The 13,042-nt window shown below is 52.6% G+C and overlaps 1 protein-coding gene across 4 annotated transcripts in view; it reads left to right on the forward strand.

Annotated features, from left to right (window-relative positions):
- Window positions 1-11,366, forward strand: part of GTPBP2 (GTP binding protein 2) — a 30,105-nt gene extending 18,739 nt beyond the window's left edge. The window contains exons 1-13 of one of the 4 annotated variants that reach the window (XM_040249588.1): window positions 3,564-3,647; window positions 4,488-5,311; window positions 5,424-5,450; window positions 5,734-5,918; window positions 6,213-6,321; window positions 6,782-6,979; window positions 7,275-7,449; window positions 7,585-7,804; window positions 8,224-8,359; window positions 8,479-8,537; window positions 9,081-9,252; window positions 9,690-9,854; window positions 10,084-11,366. In XM_040249588.1, coding sequence (XP_040105522.1) covers window positions 5,282-5,311; window positions 5,424-5,450; window positions 5,734-5,918; window positions 6,213-6,321; window positions 6,782-6,979; window positions 7,275-7,449; window positions 7,585-7,804; window positions 8,224-8,359; window positions 8,479-8,537; window positions 9,081-9,252; window positions 9,690-9,854; window positions 10,084-10,260 — 1,653 coding nt within the window. In that variant the 5' untranslated portion in view covers window positions 3,564-3,647; window positions 4,488-5,281 and the 3' untranslated portion in view covers window positions 10,261-11,366. Of the gene's footprint in view, window positions 1-3,431; window positions 3,648-3,667; window positions 5,312-5,423; window positions 5,451-5,733; window positions 5,919-6,212; window positions 6,322-6,781; window positions 6,980-7,274; window positions 7,450-7,584; window positions 7,805-8,223; window positions 8,360-8,478; window positions 8,538-9,080; window positions 9,253-9,689; window positions 9,855-10,083 lie in introns of those variants that run through there. The other 3 variants (XM_040249589.1, XM_040249585.1, XM_040249587.1) reach the window with 3 other exon arrangements.
- The last annotated feature ends 1,676 nt before the right edge of the window (window positions 11,367-13,042 follow it).

The raw sequence follows: 13,042 nt of genomic DNA on the forward strand, positions 1-13,042 counted from the left end.
AGACTGTCCAGAAGATAAGCAAAAAAAAAAAAAAAAAAAAAGCAGACTTTTTACTTCAGCAACTCTATGGCCAGTTGTGCCATTCAATGAAGGAGGGAACACCAGAGGAAGGCCAGTTTTATTGGGTATGGGTAAGGATTAAAGATGAGTTCCATTTTTGATAGGTTGAGTTTGCTGTTCCATTGGACAGTGAAGAGATAATTTAGGGACACCATGAGGAGCAGAAATATGTATTTGAAAGTCATCAGCATGGGAGTGGATAATCACCCAGGGAGGTTGTATACAGTGAAAATGAGCAAGGATCCTGAAGACACTAATGTTTGAGGATGAGCAGAAAGAAAAAGGGTCTACGGAGGAGACTGAGGAGTAGCCAGTTCAGTTCCGTTCAGTCGCTCAGTCGTGTCCGACTCTTTGAGACCCCATGAATCGCAGCACGCCAGGCCTCCCTGTCCATCACCAACTCCCGGAGTTCACTCAAACCCACGTCCATCGAGTTGGTGATGCCATCCAGCCATCTCATTCTCTGTCGTCCCTTTCTCCTCCTGCCCCCAATCCCTCCCAGCATCAGAGTCTTTTCCAATGAGTCAACTCTTCACATGAGGTGGCCAAAGTACTGGAGCTTCAGCTTTAGCATCATTCCCTCCAAAGAACACCCAGGGCTGATCTTCAGAACGGACTGGTTGTATCTCCTTGCAGTCCAAGGGACTCTCGGGAGTCTTCTCCAACACCACAGTTCAAAAGCATCAGTTCTTCGGTGCTCAGCTTTCTTCACAGTCCAACTCGCACATCCATACATGACCACTGGAAAAACCATAGCCTTGACCAGACGGATCTTTATTGGCAAAGTAATGTCTCTGCTTTTCAATATCCAGGAAAGTAGTAATAAAATAGACAAGTGTTAGGTGATAGAGACAAAAAGAACAAGTGTGTTTCAGGAAACAGGGACCAGCGATCAAAACACTCCATAAAAAGCATAATGATTAAACTACTGTGGTATTGGCTTAGGAATAAACAAAATGGAAGAGAGTCAAGAAACAGATTAATGTATCTATCTATATATATAGGTCTTAGCAATGATGAGGCTGACTCTTAAAAGCAAATAATTTGAAACAACTCCCTATGCATTTAGGAGGGGAAAAAAATTAGTTCCCATTACACATTCTACATAAAGATACAGTCCAAATCAATTAAACCTATAAACATAGAAATAAACCTCAAAACTCCTAGAAGAAAATACTGGAGAATAATTCATAATTTAGGAGTGGGGTTGGCCTAGACATTACACAAAACCAAGAAAATATAAAGAAAAATATTGCTAAATCTGACTTTAAAATGTATGTAAAGATACTATATATAATGAATGACTAATTATGTACCAGGAAAAAAGTCTGCGTGTGTACATCCATTATTTACCCCACAGGCAACCACCTCATAAGCACCTCATAAGCAACCCCTCCAGGAAACTAAACACACATATCACCTTCCATCTCCCAGGACCCTGATCTCCTCCTGAGCAGACATCCCTGCTCCTCCTACTCCTCTGCCAGCCTTCACTCCTGTCTGCGGTAAGCCAGGTTGTATAAGATCAGATATCAGAATGGGCTATCCCACCCCATCTCTTAAAAGAAGGGAATTGGAAAGAATGAAGTGAAACTGTGTGGGGGACAGCTGAAAGATCTGTGATGACGAGAGCACAAGTGTTATCAGGTGACTGCAGCAGACCCTGGTTATCAACAGAGCCCACTGGTGGTGGTGGTGGCAGTGATAATGTTGGAGGAATAGTCTTAGCTCTCACTTCCAACCCTCATCTTTCTTCAGCTGTCTCACTCAGCCCCTAAGCAACAGTTTTCCTGGTGGGGTTGTGTCCCTGGCTGTCTGCAACATAACTTTCCTTTAGCTGAACAGAATACAGAAGTCACAGCTGCTTTCAACCAGTGAAGGCCCCATAATTGGTTGGGTCTGCTAAGCCCTTTTGCAGATTTTGGTCCTTCTGCTTTCACCGGTTTGGGGAGTTATGCCATGTGGACAGCATCTACCTGATCAGTAACCTGCCTTCCTCCTTGTGGTCCTGGGGGGGAAGCCATGGACTCCAGCAGGTCTAAACCTCTGCAAGGATCACCAGAGGTAAGCCACTGGTGCTAGTTTTCCAAGGAAAACTGAGGTCTGCAGGGAAGGGTTGTTTTATTTCTAGGCTGCGTTTGAGGATCTCGCTGTTTGTGAAGAGAGGGGAAGTGGACGTACAATGGGTGAGTGGTGAGTCACGAGACAGCCACGAGGCTGGGAACTGAACTCTGGCGTCCCGACTCCCAGCTCAGCAACACCAACTGCTTCTCCACTCTGCCTTTCTAGTGTGTTGTACACTGGTTTGTGTCACTGAATGTGTTTACTCTTTGCTGACTGCAAGAGCCCTAAAGAGCAAGAGAGATGACAGCTTGGCAAGAAAGTCAAAAGTCAGCAATCTCCTGGGCCCTTTGCCAAGTTTCTATTCCAGGCAACTTCCCCCGCCCTCACAGCGGCTTGACGTAACCCGAGCCCCAGCCCCGCCCAAGTAGGGGCCAGGCCCCGCCTACACCCCTGGCTGTTTTAAAACCAAACTCGGTTCTCCCGGATTGGTTCTGCTTCAAAACAAAGGGGAGGGGTAATACTCGCTGCGGGCACTCGCTGCGGGGGCAGGGCTGGTTTATGGATTCCGGCCTCGTGTCGGGGCTACCGCGGTGTCTCCGGCTGCTAAAACCAGCCCCCGGAGGGTGCCAGCCTGGTAATAAAGCAGTGACTACTGTGTAAAGGTGGCATAATCATCGTAACAATAAAAGCCATAATTAGGCTAACCACCATCCGCCTCCGCCCTGGCATTGGTCCTGACTCACCCAGAAGGCACGCATGCCGTTGAGGGAGAAACTGAGGCATGGGCGGAGCCAGTAGGCTGGAGGGACAAGTCGCCCTGAATTCTTCAGCTCTCCAGGCCCAAAACATCTTGTCTGCGATCGCGTTAAGGAGCCAAATCCAGAAGCGCCTACCAGGCTAGATTCTATATAAGTTCCCCCGACTCCAGTGACTGCCCCACCTCCAGGCCCCCGGGAAAGACCCGCTCAGCTCTCGGAGACTGGAGCCAGACTACAGCTCCCTTAGGCCTTTGCGCGCAAAGCCTCGCTCCTTGCCTACGCCCCGAAGCCACCCGCGGCCCCTTGCGCCGCGGTGCCTCCTGGGAGTTGTAGGGCTGCGGCGAGCTCTTTCCAGGGAGCTCCTAGGCTTGTGAACTCTATATCCCATGGTGCTCCGCGGCTGTTTCTGATGCGACCCGGAGGTCAGGGGATGCGGAGGCGTGGCCTGCGCAGGGTCCCACCCCGCTCTCCTCTGGCTGGCCCGACTCGGCCGTGGCAGTAGGCGAGGCGGCGGCGGCAGCGTCCGCGGTGGCGGTGGCGGGGGGGAGGGGTCGGGCGGGGGGCTGGCGGCAGCGGCGGATGGACTCGCGGGTTTCGGAGCTGTTCGGCGGCTGCTGCCGGCCCGGAGGGGGCCCGGCCGTGGGCGGAACCCTCAAGGCTAGGGGCGCCGGCGGCAGCAGCAGCTGCGGTGGCCCGAAGGGGAAGAAAAAGAACGGAAGGAACAGAGGGAGCAAAGCCAACAACCCCCCGTACCTGCCCCCCGAGGTGAGCACCTGAGAAGTGGCGGGGTCAGAGGTAACCACTCCTTCCGGTCCTGGGACTCCAGGAAGGCGGGACAGAGAGTACTACCCCCTTCCGGTGTCATAGACCCCCGAGAAGAGGAGAACCGTTTTTTCCGGTCCAAGGACCCTAGGGAGGAGGGACAGAAAGACTGGGCCTCCATTCCTGTGTCAGTACCCGGGGGAGGAAGAGTTGGGAGGGCGGCGGGAATCTCCCCACTCTGATATAAGTAACTCCAGGTGAAGTGGGGAAAGGAGGTTCCACCCGCATCCCTTGGGAAGAGCAGAGTAGAATGCCCCAGCCCGTTTCTTGTGCAGCTGAAGGAAGGGAGACTGCATCTGGGGATGTGAGGAGTTAAGAGTTTTCTAAACTCGTTCCAAGGAGGAGAGGAGTACCGGGAAAAGAGCAATATGTTCCCTCCCTCTCCACACACACAAACACAAGCAGAGAACACTCAGGCTAAGTCCTCCCGCCCTTTGCCTGTCCTACGAGGAAGTGTGGACAGCCTCCACCTTCCTGCTCCAGCTGTTCCCTAAGGCAGACAATAATTGCTATTTGTCCCTCTATAGAAAAGGACACAGGGGAAGAGCCTCATCCAGTGGTTGTCAAACTTGAGCACGTTAGAGAATCACCTGGATTGCTGCTCCACCCCTAGAATTTCCGATTCAGTAGGTCAAAGGTGTCCCTGATAATCTGCATTTCTTACAAGTTCCCAGGTGATGCGAATGCTGCTGGTCCTGGAACCGCACTTTGAGAAACTTTAGCCTAGATCATCATCCTTGTATCAGTATTCTGAAGCCATCCATTCTCATTTTTCATCTCCAGCAAAATGATAAAAAGGAAGGTCTCTGTTGATGGGGAAAGGTCTCCTTTACACTCCCATGCGATTATGGGTGAAGACCTGTAAAAGCCTGAGAGTCTAAGAGCCTTGAAGGGATGGAATGATGACAGGAAGGGGAGAAGAAAAATGAAATGGCCAGGGAGGAGGAGGCAAATCTCGTATCCTTTTGCACCTGAGAGGGGAAGGCTCGGGCAATGGGACACTTCTGTGTTGGGTCATCTGATATAGGGAAGGGGAGGAGGTGGTGTGATGGACTCAAGATTTCACCTCAGCTGGGGCACGAGGGCTGGGGGCAGAAGGGGAAGAGCCACAGTGGTCTGGTTTGTGGTGTCTGTCTCCTTCATTATCTTTTCTGAGTTTCTTCATCTCAACCCCAACTCTGGAGACTTGACTGTCCTTCACTTTGCTCCTCTCTCATTGGGTTTGTAGTGACCAGTGCTGAGCTCACCCTCTGGCACTGCTCCAAAACCTCTTGCAACCTCTTACTCTTGGTGTTGTCAGCTGAGAGGGGCAGGCAGGAAGGAAATGGTGTCTCTCAGACCAGTAGCAAAGAACTGCCTCCGCAGCCTGGACATGGAGAAGACACAGACGTGGGGACAGCAATTTGAGGGCCTAGAAGGAAGGAAAAGGGGTGATCTTGCATCTAAGAAGAGCATGCTGGCAGTGATCCAAAAAGAGGGACTCAGGGTTCTGTTCCTGGCTTAGATGGATGACTATGTTCTTGGAGGCCTTTCCTTCAGAGAGGTCACCCTGGAACTGAGTACAGAGCTGGTCTCCCATGGCCTTTGACAGACACCTGCCTAAACAAGTGCGGCTCAAGCTTCTTTCTCTCTTACGTTAGCTGCCTGAACCCCAGTGGGAATCAGGGAAGTAAGGGTTAGGTCTGGACAGTGTGGTAACAGCTCCCTGTTTCTTTTCAGGCTGAAGATGGAAACATCGAATATAAAGTGAGTCTTAGGCTGGGGAGGGGCAGGTTGTCCTTGGTGTGGGATGATTTCTTTATGATCCTTCTAACTTTATGCTCTATAGTCATTTAAAGATGTGGTTCAGAGTAAGGGCTCTGTACCTCATTCTGTTGGAAGAGGACTCGCTGTCCAAGGAGGTCAGGGATGAGGGTGGTTAAGAGGGAAGGGAAGGCCCTAGTCCTTGCAGCAGGACAGATGGGGAACCTGTGGGGTCAGGAGGAGCATCTCTGACTTTTCTTTCTTGTGATACTTCACCTGCCCTAAGCTGAAGCTGGTGAACCCATCCCAGTATCGTTTTGAGCACCTGGTGACACAGATGAAGTGGCGGCTCCAGGAGGGCCGTGGTGAGGCCGTCTACCAGATTGGGGTAGAGGACAACGGGCTGCTGGTGGGGCTGGCTGAGGAGGAGATGCGGGCTTCCCTCAAGACCCTGCACCGGATGGCAGAGAAGTATGCTTCCCCTCGGTCCTCCTCTCCCTAAATCCCCAGGACCCGCCTTCTCTGGACAAAGGGCTGAAGTGGGGAGGGTTACTTTTCTGGGATCCTCTGCCCTGGATCCAGCCTTTTTTGCCCCTTGACTTAAGGTTCATTTGTGTCAAGGGAGCTGTGGATACAGGATAGATTGGAGGCGGGTAGGAAGTGGAGTAAGGTGTTGGGAGCTCTGGGGGAGGTATGAGAAGGCCATGGGTCCAGGGGGATGGGGAGTACAGGTGAGATGTGGCAGCTGTGGCCTTGCTGTGACAGAGTTGGGGCAGACATCACTGTTCTCCGGGAGCGAGAAGTGGACTATGATAGCGACACACCCCGGAAGATCACCGAGGTGCTAGTACGAAAGGTTCCTGACAACCAACAGGTGGGTCCCCACCCCTTCCTGTTTCTCACACCCCTGCTCCCTGGGAAGATCCTATGGTGGCAGACTCTTCCCTGGCCTGGGACTCTGAGATTTGGTCCCCAGAGACTGCCTATGCCTTTTTTTCCTGGTTGGACTGGGTCTTTGTTGGTGTGCACCGGCTTTCTCTAGTTGGTGAGCGGGGGCTTCTCTTCATTGTGGTGCATGGGCTCCTCATTCTGGTGGCATCTCTTGTTGCGGAGCACCGGCTCTAGGTGCACAGGCTACAGTAGTTGTGGCTCCTGGGCTTCGTTGCTCCACTGCACGTGCAGTCTTTCTGGACCAGGGATCAAACCCATGTCTCCTGCACTGGCAGGCAGATTCTTATCCACCGCACCGCCAGGGAAGTCCCTGCCACTGCTTTTGACCTTTCAGTGGACAGAGTTGAGGGGTTGGAACCTGACCTCTGACAATTCATCTGCAGTTCCTGGACCTCCGTGTGGCCGTCCTGGGGAATGTGGACTCAGGGAAGTCAACTCTGCTTGGAGTCCTGACCCAGGGAGAGCTGGACAATGGGCGGGGCCGGGCTCGGCTCAACCTTTTCCGCCACCTGCATGAAATTCAGTCCGGCCGAACCTCCAGCATCAGCTTCGAGATCCTGGGCTTTAACAGCAAGGGAGAGGTGCATGCAATCAACGGGACCCAGTGGGACCAGACTCAGGATGGGATGGTAGTGGTGAAGGACAGAGTGTGAGGGCAGAGTGTGGAGACTGTGGAGTAGTGTAGATGAAGGCCCTGAGGGCACTGAACCCGCTGTGATCTCCTTAGAAAACAAACAGGGAATCAACTGAACTAAATCCTCAGTGGGGCTCAGGGTTAAGAGGCAGGGTTACCCAGGGACTGGTTTAGGTCCTGGCAGCTCTTGAAGGGTTGGGGAGGCTGGCCGGGGGCACTGAGAGCCCGGGGCTCTGGGCCAGGTGGTGAATTACAGTGACTCACGGACGGCAGAAGAGATCTGTGAGAGCAGCTCCAAGATGATCACCTTCATCGACCTGGCAGGCCACCACAAGTACCTGCACACCACCATCTTCGGCCTCACCTCCTACTGCCCCGACTGCGCCCTGCTCCTCGTCAGTGCAAACACTGGGATCGGTAAGAGGCGTCGGTGCAGGGGCGGGGCTCACTCTTCTCCCCCGAGACCCTACACATCTGGGAGCCAGACCACCTCTCCTCTTGCTCTCTCCCCCTTCCCTCATCCTGACTCTCCTGCCCGCCTTCTCTGAGCAGCTGGCACCACACGGGAACACCTGGGGCTGGCACTGGCCCTGAAAGTGCCCTTCTTCATCGTGGTCAGCAAGGTGGACCTGTGTGCCAAGACCACCGTGGAGAGGACAGTACGCCAGCTAGAGCGGGTCCTCAAGCAGCCTGGCTGCCACAAGGTTCCCATGCTGGTCACCTCTGAGGACGATGCTGTCACTGCTGCACAGCAGTTTGCCCAGTCCCCCAAGTAAGGCTTTCCCACTCCAGAATCCTCAGGGAAGGCTGCCACAGGGCCACGCAGCATGGGGTACCCCTCCCCTTCCCTCAGACCAGACCAGTTGTGGCTCAGTTCTGTGCTTTTTCAGGTTGGGGTTGTGGGAAGGAGTCTTTGCTGAAGGCTGGATCTTTCCCCCAACCAGCTTTCCTGACCCCTGGAAGCCTGGAGGCAAAGTGCTGTGCCAGACATTTGCCATCTCCCTGGGCTCTGGGATGGGTCTCACGTGCCCAGCTCATAGAGAGAGGCCCCAAGCTCCTAGGATGGTTACCAGATAGGAGAGGGCAGCCCTTGTCCACTCTGAGAGAGCCTTGCCTTTCCATGTAGGGGCTCCAGCCACTGCCTCCTATTGGAACTTCCCTCATCTGCCTATTCCCTGCCTCCCTCTACAGCATCACCCCTATCTTCACACTGTCCAGCGTGTCTGGAGAGAGCCTGGACCTGCTCAAAGTCTTTCTGAACATTTTGCCTCCACTCACCAATAGCAAAGAGCAGGAGGAGCTCATGCAGCAGCTGACAGAGTTCCAGGTAATTGGCCATCTGGACAGGCAGTCAGCCAGGGAACTAGGAGGGACTAATCCTGAGCCCAGAGTCTGTTTTGAGGTTTTAGAGCTGCCAGCCCTTTATAGAATCTTCTTTGGCTTCAGGTGGATGAAATCTACACGGTACCAGAGGTGGGCACAGTTGTTGGAGGGACACTTTCCAGGTGAATTGCCTTTCTTGCTTGTTATCTACCCTACTCAGCCCTCATACACCCAAGGACCTGAAAACATCATAGCTCACAGGTCACGCTGGCGGTGAACAGATGTGCTTGTTTGTAGATGAGGCTTTCACCATCAGAGGAGCTGGAGAAAGCTCATAAATTGGCTTATAAGGGAAGAAACTTACCACTTCTTAGGACCCTTCAGGCCTCTGCAGGGGGAAATCTGGGTGTTGACCCCATGAAGACACCTAGAGTACATTCAGCTGACTTCGTTGCCACCAGGGAAACGAGGACCCCTGAGACTCTGCCCAAGGATTGCGCTTTCAGGAATCAAGTGGTCAGTGTTAAGCCAGCAGGTCCCTGTCTGCCAGGCTCTGCTAGTGTGAGCCTTCAGTCTGGACTGGGGCAAGGCAGTCATCTCCTTAGCTTTGAGTCACAATCTGGGGTCTCTATCCCCGACCTGAGGGACTCATAAGGGAATGACCTAGTAGAGAAGTAGGTGGGGGGCTTAGGCTGACGTTGTGCCTTCTGCCCTCTGGGCTGCAGTGGGATTTGCCGTGAGGGGGACCAGCTGGTGGTGGGCCCTACGGATGATGGCTGCTTCCTGGAGCTCAGAGTTTGCAGTATCCAACGCAACCGCTCTGCCTGTCGTGTGCTGCGAGCTGGTCAGGCCGCTACGCTGGCCCTTGGGGACTTTGACAGAGCTCTCCTTCGCAAGGTGAGGTGGAAGGGTGGATTGGAGAGAAAACACAAAAGTGTCTGGGAGGCTGGCTGCTTGAAGGAGAAGCATCAAAGGTGCTTCAGGGGAACTCAGAGGGAATATGGTCTCTAACCCAAGAAGGCTGTCCGGGTATGGACATATGCTGTCTGGGTATGGAGAAGGCTTAGGATACTCATGAAGCACAGATAACTAAATGTGAATCATTGTGTCACAACCCTAGCGTCCAGGACTCTGAAAATACCAAGCATTAGACGGGTTAGAGGACACAGGTGGGTAAGGGAGGGCTCCTTAAAGAGAAGGGTTTTCAGTCTTCTGAGGTCTTTGTGTTTGAAGTCCTAGAGGAAGAGGAAGCTGTAAAGGGTGTGAGGGCGGCCATGGAGGGGACACTGACGTGAGGTCTGCCCTTCCTGAGTGCGAGAGCTCTGCCTCCCCAGGGCATGGTGATGGTGAGCCCAGAGATGAATCCCACCATCTGCTCAGTGTTCGAGGCAGAGATAGTGCTGCTGTTCCATGCCACCACCTTCCGGCGAGGCTTCCAGGTGACAGTTCACGTGGGCAACGTACGCCAGACAGCAGTGGTGGAGAAGATCCATGCCAAGGTGAGGGGACCCAGCCATGCCCCCGTTTTCCCAGGGAACAGTAAGAATTCTCCTGCGTCCAGAAAGGAGGGAAGCCTGTCCCCAGACTCAGAGACCTCCTTTATCCCTCCAGGGGGACAAAGCCCCACTCGGGGTGGGTAGATGCCTGCTCAACCCTCGAGGGTGGAGGGCCAAGACTAGTAGAGACAAGAGGCATGGTCCAGGGCCAGTGACCGTGTATCTGCTGCAGGACAAGCTCCGGACAGGGGAGAAGGCAGTGGTACGTTTCCGCTTCCTGAAACACCCAGAGTACCTGAAGGTGGGCGCCAAGCTGCTGTTCCGGGAGGGTGTCACCAAGGGCATCGGCCATGTCACCGATGTGCAAGCCATTGCAGCAGGAGAGGCCCAGGCCAACATGGGCTTCTGAACTCCAAGCGGGCACAGCTCTTCTGCTGTCCCTACAATACAAAAGGTGACTTCCGGCCACGCTGCCCCCCACGTTGGCGGCTCTGTGTGTTAGTAGGCTAGCGAGAGGGGGCGCTCTCCACTGCCTGCTCCCTGCCACATTTTCTGGAGACATGCCAATCTAGGTATGACCAGGGAGGGGCAGTCATTCGTGAGGGAGAAGACAGAATTCAGGGCAGTGCTCAGCAGCCTAGCGTTCACCTGGTTGGCTCATCAAGCCTGGCAACCCTGTGGCCTGTCTACTGGAGGGAGCTGACCACCGCCACAGCGGCCCCACTGTCAGGACTGGGCATGGTCCACCAGTGTGGTCCCTGCACATCAGGAATTGTCAGAACAGCTTGGGGTGGTCCTCGAAAGCTCTCCTTTTTCTATACCTCTTCTCAAGGCCATGTAAGTTGCCCACCTCTACTTGACTGTGGACAAAAGACCTCTGCTCCGGGCCATCCGGTGGCCCAGGGTCTGAAGAAAAGGCACAGGGACAGTGAAGGCAGAGCTCCCACCCTGTGCCAAGACACAAGGCCAGCTCCTCAGCTTTCTCCCCCTTCCCTTCTTCACTCAAGGGCCACGTCCCCAGTTTCTCCTCTCAAAGGCCCCACAGGTGCTATTTGTTGTGCTGGCCCAGGTGTGGGGCTGCCAAGCTAAGACTTGGCCAACCGAAGGTCAGCTGCATGTCAATAAGTCTTGTCCCCGCCTCTGCAGTGATCTGTTGATTTTTAACGCTGGATCAACCAGGATGTTTTACTTTCCCCGACCACAGCTCCCTGTCCCACACCCTCACCTCCCTTCTGGCCCCATGTAAGTCCTCTCTTGTTTCAGTAGTTTGCAGTGAGCATCCCTTTCCCTCTGTTGCAGGGAACCTGGAGGAAAGGGAAAGATGTTGCCATATTTCCTACTCTTTAGGGCATGGATTCCCTCCTTTCCCTTTGTTAGTGTCCTGGGTTCCCATGGACTCAGGGATTTGGTTGAGGTTTCTCTGCGCATATATATATATATACACACACACACACACACACATATATATTTAAATACACATATATATATTGTACAGAATAAAAATGTTTTATTGAACACACCGTGCTTATGTCTAAGCCCCAGGCTCATCTTCCAGAGCTGAATTCCTCTCGAGGATCAGAGAAAAGCAAATCCCTTATGGTGCTAAGCCCTGATGGGCGGAAAGAACCCATCTGAACCCTTGTTCACCCTGCGTCCTTTCCTCCCCCCGACTTGCCGTCAGTGTTCCAGTGCTGTGACTCAAGTATTCTGGCTTGGTTTACATAGTTCTTTGAGCAGAATAGAAAGTGAAACTGTCACCTTTCCAGCTAAGACAGGTACCCACCCTGTACTTGAGGAGTTGGACACTTGCTCATGGTCACAGGGTTACATGAGGAGGCTGATGACTGCCCTGTCAGAGGGAGATAAGCATGCCAGCTATGTATTGATGGGTAGAACCTAAGAGACATGGCAATCTGATCCTCACTCTTTTCCTAGCAATGCAAAGTGAAGTGAGGTTCATAATATAGTCTAAACTGACTTTTTGGAGCTGAAGGCTACCCACTGAAACCTGTCTTCTTACTGTTTGTGTTCAGAGTACCTGACTACCACATTCTATAGGTGCAGAAATATGGCTCAAGGTTAAAGTCCAATGCAAAAAAACGGGGACTACATTTGCAGTACTGACCTTCCAAAAGAAATTTAATAATAAATGTGGCCTATGGTCCCAGGGGTATTCTGCCTTCAGAGTATTAAAGTGAGCCTCCCTACCATTCAGGCTTAGCTGCCCTTTTCAGTCACACCGCACAGCATGAAGCATCTGTTCCCTGACATCAGGGATCAAATCTGCACCCCCTGCAGGGGAAGCACAGTCCCTTGGCTGCTTTTTAAATATCGCTGGTTTAACTAGCTACTAAGAAGCCTGTGGCTGAAGAACTTCCTACTGGTGTTGGGAACCAAGAACCCTTTACTTCCTTCTGTACAGCTGCTCATAAACTGCTATGAGGCAAGGCTGCAGTCAGCATGAAGTACTACAGCTCTTGCCCAACACTGGCCCTTGCACATCTGTCTGCTGTCCCCTCCACGGGCTCCTCGCCAGTATGCCAGTGCAGGACTGGCATCCCCAGGAAACCAAGGTGTGCTTCCGGTGTGGCCTTGTTGGTTCTTCACTAGTGCTCTCTCTCCCCTCCCCCCAGGACCGCTCCTGGCCTCTAGAAGCCATTGGAACCAAAGTTTCTACCACAGTGCTTTTCTGTATGACTTCTTCCTGTCTACTGAAGTGTTACCAATTTGTTCAACTTAATTTGTACAGCACCCAAAGGAGATTTCTTTTCAAATTTCTCCCTAGATTAAGAAAGGAAGTTTTAGAAAATGATACTGAGACATCTCCACAAACTAGTGAGGCACTCTGCATTGATACAGCACTGAGAAGGATGAAAAAGTGTATAAGTAGTCTGTACATTTTTAGTGTTAGTTCCCCTAACCCTAAAATTTTCACTCTCTATATTCATCCAGTGAATATCAAGGACCTAATATGTGCAAAGCACTGTGAAGAATTCTTCCCCCCCCCCCATTTTAAATATTTATTTGGTTGCACTGGGTCTTCATTGCAGCATATGGGATCTTTAGTTGCAGCATGTGGGATCTAGTTCCCTGACCAGGGATTGAACCCTGCGCCCCCTGCATTGGGAGCATGGGAGTCTTAGCCACTGGACCACCAGGGAAGTCTCTGTGAAGAAGTCTTGCCTTTAAGA

The sequence above is a fragment of the Oryx dammah genome, unplaced genomic scaffold (assembly GCF_014754425.2).
Source record: "Oryx dammah isolate SB20612 unplaced genomic scaffold, SCBI_Odam_1.1 HiC_scaffold_11, whole genome shotgun sequence".
Classification (NCBI taxonomy): Eukaryota; Metazoa; Chordata; class Mammalia; order Artiodactyla; family Bovidae; genus Oryx; species Oryx dammah.